The sequence below is a fragment of the Poecile atricapillus genome, chromosome 2 (genome assembly GCF_030490865.1).
Source record: "Poecile atricapillus isolate bPoeAtr1 chromosome 2, bPoeAtr1.hap1, whole genome shotgun sequence".
Taxonomy (NCBI): Eukaryota; Metazoa; Chordata; class Aves; order Passeriformes; family Paridae; genus Poecile; species Poecile atricapillus.
Window position 1 is genome coordinate 146,013,206 of NC_081250.1, and position 10,767 is coordinate 146,023,972.

The window sequence follows — 10,767 nt, forward strand, 5'->3', positions numbered from 1 at the left end:
CTGGGCTATATACACTGATTTCAACACCAGAGCTTGGTTCTTCCAGTTTTCAAAACTAAAACATATTTACAATTGCAGTATTTTTCAAAAGATTGAAAATATATGTTTCCAGTAGGAAGAATGTGCTGCTAAAAGGCTGCTATCCTTTTTGTATCTTGAAACTTTGTAGTAAAACTCCTGGCTATTAAAAATACTGAGCTTGTGGTTATGGCAGAGAGTGGGTAATTTTTTTATTTTCTCCTTCTCTTCTCTTCAATGTGAAGACAGAAATTAGCTGGAAATTGTTGCTAGCAATCTGCTCTGCAAATGCAAAAATAAAGTCATTTTGGAGCTTGCCAAGCATAAATCAGGAGTGACTTTAATAGAGAGTTATCAGGCATAGCAGGGTGAGAAAGCCTTCATCTTGTTTTAATGAGAATAGGCTTGTCTCTCCAACAGCAGAAAAATTAGAACTCATGAATAATTTTGGTTTAATATTTTCTCCTTGGCATCCAAGGTAGCAAATCTGCAGACTCTAAGATCCCAGAACAATTAAATTAAACAGGTTAATTACCAGTACTTGGGAAAATTAATTTCCTAACAGACATATTCTTTTAATTTTCTGGCATTTTTAAGTAAGCTTGTCAAATCCCCACTACTGTGACTTTTGTGTTCATTTTCTCTTTGCTCTTATTTCAGGTTTCTTACAAAATCATTGTCCTGCTATGCATTATATTGACCCTAAATACATGATTCCTGAAACCTTAAACTACATGGGCAGATTTTTTGTTTGGTGTTTTTTTCTAGTGAAGGATGGCCATTAGGGAATGCTCTTACAGTGTGATTTCCTGTTCATAGCACTTGTGGAAAGCATTAGTCATGATGATTTAACCAACATACTCATTAAAATGGAAGTGTCTATTTTCTAAAATTTTCTGGGTCATTGAAGTAGTAGGGCTGAATGACTTTTCCAAAGAGACTTAAGTATTCCAGTGATGACAGCTGACCTTGGAAATGGGAAATCAAATAATTTTATTAATCTACAGAATGTTTTTTCCCATAGTGAAGGTCTGAGGGACTTAGGAGGGGAGAGGAGAAGAGCCTGCAAGGTTGTACAGGTTGTGCACTTTTAAAGACTACAGTGGACAACAGTTTCCAAAGTCTGGGTTTTGCTTAGCTGGTGATGGAGCCTAGGACATGATGCCAACTCCATCACTCTATGCCTTCCCTGTTTGTAAAACCCAGGAGTGATAGTGCTTCAATGCCTGTCCACACTGATTATCTGAAGATTCTCATGTAGCCCACACTGTGTTCATCCACTGGACTCAGCCACACCACTGGAAAATTCAGCCAGCACATCCAAGAGGCACAAAAGTTCCTCACTGTAAGGACACTGGAAAGGCTTCCCTGGCAGGCTCAGGTGTCAGGCCTAGAGGAAGGGCTGTTGAATAACTCAAATCTCCTGTCTATCACAAGCCACCAAATGTCTCCCAGCTATTCTGTGCATTACAGGAATTTAGCCTCAGCCCTTCACGTATTAACTAAGCCCACAGGAGTATGAGGGCTCCTCTCTGCTACGTGTGCTGGCTCACAGACGCTTTCATAGCTGCACAGGGAGAAGCTGTTTGCTTGCTCATGCTGACAATAGAAACATGGGACAGTAGAGGGATTTACTTACAGGGTTGGGCTGTGGCAATGAGCTCTTTAAATAGCTGTGTGACTTTTGTCTGTGTATCTGGATCTAATTATTAAGCACTTTTTAAAATGATCAGCAGCAAAGTAAATAGGTTTATTGCACTCGAGGAGGCCTCTCTTCTCAAGTGGCAGATTATTGCACCTACTCAAATGATTGTGAGTGGAATGAAAAATCCTACGATTAAAAGGCCAGGGCTTTTCATCGACCTGAATGTTCCTCTTTTAACAACTCTGACAGCATCAAGAAGCCTTAAAGTGGGAGTAAATTATATTGGTATGTTTTAGTTTAAACAGGAGTTTAAAGGTGTTTTAAAGCCAACTTTAATGCCAACTGTTTGTAAAGGAGGCCTTAATGGAATTGGGAATTATGCCCAGAGCAAACACATTGTCTATTTGGCAGTGATTAGCAATGTGTTCACAATTTAGTATTCTAAATATAGGATAACCAGTTACCAAGATATTTAAATAACCCTTCAGATACAGCAGTAGCAGGCTTAGAAGTGAATAAAATAAAATATGAATAAAATAAAATATAAAAATGAACAAAGAAACTGTAAAAGACAGCAAGGGTCTTTGCAGAGATATCCTGATAGATAGCTCACCAGCTGTGAGGTCCTAAATCTTTTCCTGCAAACTCTTGGGTGAGGCATTTACTTCATGGAGAGTTTTTGGAAAACCTTTTGTTTGAGACATCTCAAACTGCATAGAGGACAAAACACTGGGGATATAAAGTACAGTACAGGGAAGGCAGCAGTGGATGGAATTGCCTTAGCAGTTTCTAGAGTCTGACTTTCCTTGTTTGAAGTTTTAAGGTTACATACTTATTTTTTGCAGAACTAGAAAGGGTTTTGAGACCAAGTGTGCCCAAGTAGTGCCGTGTTCCTTCTGCTGTTGACACCATGTGAATAACTCCATTTGTTTCTGTGCCTGAGATACTGTGCCCTGCTTGACCCCCATATATAGCACAGGTTTTCTGTGCAGTGATCCTCTTAGAAAAATGAAACCTTTGCTTTGTCACTTGCCTGATTTTCACCCTTCCTTCACCACAAGCATGGGTGATGCTGTTAAATGTCATCCAGAGTTTGTTGTCTAAGGTTTTGAGAAAGCACTGAGGCTCTACCTTCTGTGGGTTTTGATATGAACTGTGGCATCCCAGTACTACAATATCTCAGTAACAGTGACCTGGGATCGCATCACTCTGTTACACGTAATCTCTTTTTTACCTTGACTAACCTTGATCAGGTTTTTTATCTGATTATCAAATTTTGAACTGACTTGCAGGCTGGTTTATTGAAGATTTTTTTAACTCATTAGACCTGAGGGGATTTTAACTGAGGACTAAGCAGCACAGGGTTTGCAGCCCCCATTTCTCTGTAACACTCCCCAAGCTGTGTTTCTTTGTTTGCAGGCCACTGCCCAGACCTCCCTCACCATGACCAGCACTGTCCCAGCCACGACAGAGACCTACACACGGACTCAGTACTGCAAGTGGCCCTGCGAGTGCCCCAAGTCCCCACCGCGGTGCGCGGCTGGCGTCAGCCTGGTGACAGATGGCTGTGACTGCTGCAAGACGTGTGCCAGGCAGCGGGGAGAGAGCTGCACAGAGGCTGACACCTGTGACTTCCACAGGGGCTTGTACTGTGACTACAGCGGAGACAGACCTAGGTACGAAATAGGAGTATGTGCACGTAAGTGATGTACATATATTTTTGACTAAGATATACGCTGGCAGCTCCCGTCAGTCTGAGCAGGGGTTGAGATTTATCTCATTTTAGATACCTGGCTGCACACTCGTCAGCTGCTCCGTGCATCATCTTCCATTCCCTCGTAGCTGTCTCTGTTCTCAGGGCAGTTGGCTGGATGAGAAATGACATCTGAATTCTTGCCCTTTGATTTGGCTGCAGCCAAGAGCAAAGACCAACCAGAACTTAATTTCATCTCCATATGTGTAAATAGATTATTCTGTACTACTTATAACAGGAAGAGGTGCTGTAGTGGGTTGGGGATGAAGGAAACATAGTCAGCCAGATTTAAAGACAAGCTTTATGGGCCCCTACATGAAAACCATAACATTAAGGGGACCCTTTTGGCTAATTCCCTATAGCAAATAACTTGGAAGGGCAGCACATGGTCTGTAGGATGTCTGATCCCTGTCAAGATGGTCAGGAATTAGTCATCTCCTATGAGAACTTGTCAGTTACAAGCTGAGGTTTAAACCTTAATTTTACAATGGTTGAAGTCACATTACTGTCATGAGGCAGAAGAATTTCTTGGTTCCATGACACTGGAATGTGTTTCAAGAAGAAGTGCAAAAAGAAGTTAGCTAGTGTTCTATGTATTAAGAGTGCATTAACTTATTCTGAGTTCCAGAACATGAGGGGGAATCTGATGCTCTCATAAAAATCAAAAATTATTGAAAATCATTACTCTGGGAATGATTAAAAGCAAAAAAGATCATGAGCACAACCACACAGATTGCTGATCTGAAAGGCTGCTTTTTAGTATGTTATTAGAACATATGGTCATGGCTGTAGGTTCATAAATGAGAAAAAGCCATTTAAATGCAGGGCTTCTGGGCTGGAACATAAAAACAAATGATCTGAGAGAAAATGTAAAGGTAAAAGGAAATCTGGAGAAGAGCTGACTGTGAGATGGATTGATAGCACAACTGATCCACAGAAGAGGAAAAAAAGCTCACAACCTTCAATAAACTTAGAATATGAGCAGAGGTTACCCAAGGGACTGTTCTGAGGAGTTAAGAAGTTCAGGGTAAGATGGCAGATTCTCACAGAAGTGGTACTAGGCACTGCTCTTACTCAGCAGAAGGGTGGGAAGTCTAGTAAGAAATGACCTTGTCTTTGCACTGGCTCAGACACCAAAAAAAAAAAAGAAAAAAAAAAAAAAGGAAAAAAGAAACCAAGTATCCAAGTATGCAAAAAGTGCAGTCTAACCAGATTCTTGTAGGAAACAGGCAAAATAACAACAAGAGAAGTTACGTGCTAGGAGTTGTAAGCTTAAACAGTGATTTTCAAGATTAGAAAAGATTACGGTTAAGAAGAGAGGATATGAGATCATTGAAATGTATTGTCTGGAGTGTGTGTAGAACATCCATGAGAGGTCTGCAAGGGCAGGTTAGGCAAACATTGTCAAGAATGACAGCGCTACAGCTGGCCCTGTGCTGGGAGAGGAAAACAGGCTGGATGTTGTCTCAAAGCTATCAGCCTTCCTAGGCCTCTTTAAAGGCCCTCATGTTGCTGTGCATTTGTTTATTTATTTAAATGATTGTTTTCTTAGTTGGATATCTTTTGGCTTTTGCAGTCCTCCCACACATCACAGCAGCACTGTGCTGAGGGAAGACTGACCCCCAGCTTTTCCAGGGAGGTCTGGAGGGATTCCCAGTCTGTGCTTTCACTTCCCTACTACCATGACAATGCACCCCCTGTTATGTGACATTTATGGTTATTTGGTGAGGGACATTATGGCGTGCACAGCTGAAGGGAACAAGAAGAAGGCAGATTGTCTCTGACTGACAGAGAAACCTGTGGCTTTTCCTTTGTTTTCAGCACCCAGGTAGAGGTACAGGACAGGGTCTGCTGATGTGTTCTTTTTGTACCCTGGGCCACATAAGGGCTGCATCACTCTGAGCCCACCAGCTTCTGTCCTGACCTGCTGACTGAAAGCTCCTGTGAGTCCCGTGCTGGGTGCTGGGGAGTGACTGCTGTGAGGAATTGGCTTTGCATATGGATGTTTTCAGCTAGATCTAGAGAACCCACAGTGCAAAGGCCTACAGAAACAATATCATCATGGCAACTGAAGACCCTGAAAGAGTTAGGAATAGGTGTTGGGAAAGGAAGTGGGGTCAAAGTGGGGGAAATTCAGGCTGTATCTGGACTGCCATGCTGAGGTGTGCCCCAGGATCTAACTCCACAGACATCAAATGGGAACCTGCGGGAGTCACTGCAGCTCTCCTTTTGTTGTTGGCTTTTCTCTGCAGCAAAGCAGAGGCAGCAGGGTGCTGAGCACAGGCCCAGGGGGTGAGGCAGGTGCTGTGCATGTGGGGCTGGGAATGGGGTGTGCCTCCAAATCACTTTATTTTAATGCAGACTCAGGGAGGTTCTTTATAAAGGTGTCCAACAGCTCCTTTGTCTGTGTTTGGGGATGTTCCCATGGAGAACCTCTTGGTTTATGAGACCTGCAGGAGACTAAGGTAACATAATCCAGGAGGAATATGCTTGTAGGAAAGCACCAGAAGATACAGCATTTTTTCAGATTGTCATAATCTGTGTGCATACCTAGAAGTCTCTCTGAATTCTCAGGCCCAGCTCCAGTACTGGGTGATTGCCTTTTCAGAACAAAGGCTTAAGCATTACAAAAATTGGAGCTGAGCATGGACTGGAGATCTAGATCTGTGCTTGAAATTCCAACAGCTCTCATTTTTTGTTCAGAAGATGGGATTTGTGCTTGATGTTTTCATTCAGCTGGTTCAAAAATAGGAAGCCATTGCAGAATTTTAATCCAGCATTTCAATTTGTGTTTTCCTGAAGCAGCTCCATTTCTGACCAGACTCAAAACATAAGCAACCCAACCAGTAGATGTGCAGTGCCTCCATGTGACCAAACAAGAAACTAAAGTTTGAATTTTCCATTGGAAGCCACTGCTTCCAAACAACTGTCTATAATGTGAAATAAACAAACAAAAAATGCTGCTCCATGATTCCTGTTCATGGACAATCAAAAGGCTTGACTTTTTAAAGTGATTTTATATTAAAATTATGCATCAAATATTTATTTTTGTGGCTTTATAACGTGTATTTCATTTTCCAAGAAAACTGCTCTGTGATAAACTGGGTAAGATCCAGTTTCCTAAACAGAGGAATCCAGCACAATTTAGGTGCTTAGGTGGACCTTGTTTGTCCTCCCCTTTTGCTTCAGACATACAGAAGTGCTGAGAACAGCTGTCTTATATGCAACTCCATGAAATCCCCTCATATGTCTCTGAAAACCTAAAATTTCACTAAATATCTTTTTTAATTACTTTGATTTCTCCCCCTGTAATTCCTACCACCATGCTATGAAATGTTTTCATTTTAATTAAGTAAGAATTTGTGAAAAAAACTTGTTTTCTATTCTAACTTATTTTTTCATTGAAGCATTAAAAGGTTCTCTTTTTTTGCTGTGATTTAGAATGGAAACAGTTTCCTAGATGGTGTGACTACACTTGGCTCAGCATCAGGCTGAACACGCCGCTCCACAGCACTGCCAGCCCAGAGATCAGCTTGGTGAAGGAACATGTCAGAGCTGTCTGTTGCCAGCATTATTTTAATGGTGCTCTGTGTGTTTTTCTCTTTCTCTTTCTTTTCAGAGATTGTTGGTGTAGGATGTGTCCTCAATGGAGTCAGGTATAAGAACGGGGAGACATTTCAGCCCAACTGCAAATACAACTGCACGTGCATTAATGGGGCTGTGGGCTGTGTTCCCATGTGCATAAACTCACGTCCTCCACTTGTCTGGTGCCCAAACCCAAAGCTGATTAAGATGGCAGGGAAGTGCTGCGAGCAGTGGGTTTGTGATGACTCCAGGAAAATCAGGAAGACCTCTCCGCGTCACATCTCCTCCGCAGGTATGGCGGGAATGAGGCAGTTCTCTCCTTTGCCATCTGGCAGAGCCTGCAGGCAAAGTAGCAGCTTGTACTGCCAGACCTGGAAGGTGTCTGACCTTTGTGAGAGAGGCAGAGGCTGCCACACAGCTCATGTTGAAGGACAGGACAGGCAAACACCAGTGGAACTCACTGGCAGCAGTATGGATCTGGATGTCCCATCCCTGGACGTGTTCAAGGCCAGGCTGGATGGGCCCTGAACAGCCTGATCTAGTGGGTGCTATCCCTGCTCATGGCAGGGGAGTTTGACTGAGATGATCTTTATAGGTCCTTTCCAACCCAAGCCATTCCACGATTCTATGAATATGATATTCATCAAACATGCTTATGCAACCATCCCGGAATTCTGTGTGACAAAGCCCCCTTTCAAGGACACATCTGCTGGAACTTTGAAGATGTCCAAAGTCCTTTTTAATTCTTCATTTTTATTTTTTTCCCTCTGGGAAAGAGAATGGATTCAGTTTAATTTGGGACTGAGGCTTTCTGTCCAGTTTATATTGCTATTGTAGTACAATTTTAAAGCCCCTGTATCTTAGGAGTTCCAAACTTACACAACACCTTGAAGGCAGTTATTGTGTAGAAATTCCACTGTGAGTTGGGCTAAGTTGTCTTTGTGGTAGTACAACTTTTCATCAGTTCTGAACTGATGGCATCATTAAATGTTCTGTCCTCACACTCACACTTATAGTAACAATCCCATAGCCCACTGCACAGAGATGGTATCATTTGCCTCAAACATGATCCCAAATGATTAAGATGGACTCAACTTGCCATATGTCTTAAATTTATTGTCAAAACGCCATGTGACACACTGTAGTGATGTTAACCACATTAACTCCATGTGGCTAATGTGAGACCATCTCACAAAAGCAGAGCTCAAGGAGAGATAGGATTGTTGTGAACAAATATTTTGGCTCCTTGGTGGTAAGAGTTTTTTCCCAAACCTCAGTCTGTACTTTTGTTGCACAAAACAAAGCCTTGGTCTTCATTTGTGAGTTAAAACCACCAGCGTTTAACCCCACTCCTCTGTCCCTGATAGCTCTGAAATCCAGGGTGGGTTCAAATTCAAAACATCTCTTACCAAACTGGCCTTATGTCCACATGGCCTGTGGCCCAAAATGAAAAAAACACAGCTTTGCTTTCCTGACTTTTCTCCTGTAAGAAGAAGTCTTATAGAAGTCAGACCAGCATTTATTACAATAAATAGAATAGTTAATATAATAACAACAGTGAGCAAGCTCAATGCAGCAGTTTCTATCAGAGTTTTGCCTGTGGACTGTCCTGTGAGCTGTAAAGCAGTGGGGTCTTTGGCTGAGGCTGGGACAGAACCATAACTGGGGTTGTTGGCTGCTTTCAGAACAGAGCCCACCCTTTCTTCAGATGGCTGCTGAGCTCTCTGAGAGCTATTGAAGCTGTTCTTCCTCCCAGTGAAAGGCTGTGGCTGCTTCCCAAGGCCTCTGCCATCCAGCAGAGACTGTTGACCACTTTCTGCTACAGGGAACCAATTGAATGGGCTCAGAAATAAACCTCCATGGTGAGATCAGATCTCATCCCCTTTCTCCTCCCACTGGCTCAGGCTTCTGTAATTGTTTATATTGTGGCAGCACCTGGGGGTCCCAGACAAGGACCCCCTTGTACGAGGCTGTGAAGGGGAATAAAGGAATGAGCCCTGGCCCCGAGCACTCACAGCGATGGAGAGTCTGACACAAGTAGGTCAGCACAAAGGGGGTGGGATGAGGGAGTTCACAGGAATGCTGAGCCACTTCGCTGTGGTTTAATTATTTGGGTTAGTGGCCTGAATGTGCAATGAGCTGGGGAGAGGGTGTTTAATATGTAAAGCTGCCCAGGCTGAATAATGTGGGGTTAATCTGTGTCCGCAGCGTACGAGGGAGAGGATGAAGCCTGGCAGAAGAACTGCATTGTGCACACCTCGCCCTGGAGTCCCTGCTCAAAGACCTGTGGGCTGGGCATCTCCACCAGGATTTCCAATGACAACGACCAGTGCCGGCTCCTGAAGGAAAGCCGCCTGTGCAACATGAGGCCCTGTGAGGTGGATATAACCCAGCACATCAAGGTGGGAACTGTTTCATTGTACATTCTTTTAGCTGGACTCTGACTCAGCTTTTGTTTGGCAGCATTCGGGCCTCAGGAGGCTGCACTTGTACATGGACTTACTGTGCTGCAGAGAGTTCCAAAATGTGTCCTGCCCATGCTGGTATGAAAACCTTTCCCTGAGAGTTTTAGCTCCAGCCAAAAGGTCCTTGCAAGGAAAGCCAAGCCAAGCCTGCCGTGCTCGATGCTGGCTCGGACAGCCCTGGACTCAGCTGGCAGAAAAGCAGTGCTGCACCTCTGGTCATGGCTATGAAATCTACTATACAAGTATCCTATTGCAGCTTTTGGGTTCATATGTGTAAACATGAAAATCTTTCACACCGCCTAGGTCAGGGCCGTAAAAGTCTTCCTAACAGCTACAAATCCCTTTAAACACAGGAATCATAGAATAGAATATAATAGAATAATAGAATCCTTAAAGCTGCAAAGGATGTCCAAGATCAGTAAGGCCAACCTTTGACTGATACAACCATGCTTGGTAAACCACACTGCAAAGTGCCACATCTACTTGGTTTTTGAATACTTCCAGAGATGGTGACTCCATCACTTCCCTCTGTAGCTTTTTGAAATTCTTAACTGCTCTTTCAGTGAAGCAATTTTTCCTGATATCTAACCTGAACCTCCCATGGCACAATTTGTGGCCATTTCTCTTTGTCCTAAACTGTTTACCTGGTAGAAGGGGCTGAGCCCCTGTACCCTCGATCTTCCACATCCTCCTTTCAGGTAGTTGTAAAGAGCAAGGTGGGTTTTATGTTCTATCTGTATCAGCACTGAATATTAACCTCTTTGTTTTTATTTTCTTCTCTGATTTAGCCTGGGAAGAAATGCTTGGCTGTCTACAGGGCGAATGAACCCATGAACTACACCATCTCTGGGTGTGTGAGCAAAAGTCCATACAGACCCAAATACTGTGGCGTCTGCACAGACAACAGGTGCTGCACACCCTACAAGTCCAAGACTATTGAAGTGAGGTTTCAGTGCCCAGATGGAACTGAGTTTTCCTGGAAAATTTTGTGGATCAATGCGTGTTTTTGCAATCTGAACTGCAGGAACCCAAATGACATCTTTGCTGACTTGGCTCATTACTATGATTACTCTGAAATCGCTAATTAAATTGGCTGAATGCTGGAATTGTCCCTTTGCTCTGATTTTACAGAGGTTTTAAAATAAAAGGAGAATCTTCATCCACTGCCAATGTGCAATTTGTTTTTTTACCGAGTTAGGATGCTGATGCCTTGAGAAGCTACCTGGAACAGAGGCTAGACAGTGTAAAAGAAATAAAGTAGGTATTTATTTTAAAAGGCCTTCAAAGGCTACACGTTAGGC

General features: G+C 43.1%; 1 protein-coding gene across 2 annotated transcripts in view; it reads left to right on the forward strand.

Annotated features, from left to right (window-relative positions):
* CCN4 (cellular communication network factor 4) overlaps positions 1-10,625 on the forward strand; it is a 33,592-nt gene extending 22,967 nt beyond the window's left edge. The window contains exons 2-5 of one of the 2 annotated variants that reach the window (XM_058833016.1): positions 3,083-3,362; positions 7,036-7,293; positions 9,210-9,403; positions 10,255-10,625. In XM_058833016.1, coding sequence (XP_058688999.1) covers positions 3,083-3,362; positions 7,036-7,293; positions 9,210-9,403; positions 10,255-10,554 — 1,032 coding nt within the window. In that variant the 3' untranslated portion in view covers positions 10,555-10,625. Of the gene's footprint in view, positions 1-3,080; positions 3,363-7,035; positions 7,294-9,209; positions 9,404-10,254 lie in introns of those variants that run through there. The other variant, XM_058833017.1, reaches the window with a different exon arrangement.
* Positions 10,626-10,767: the final 142 nt, after the last annotated feature.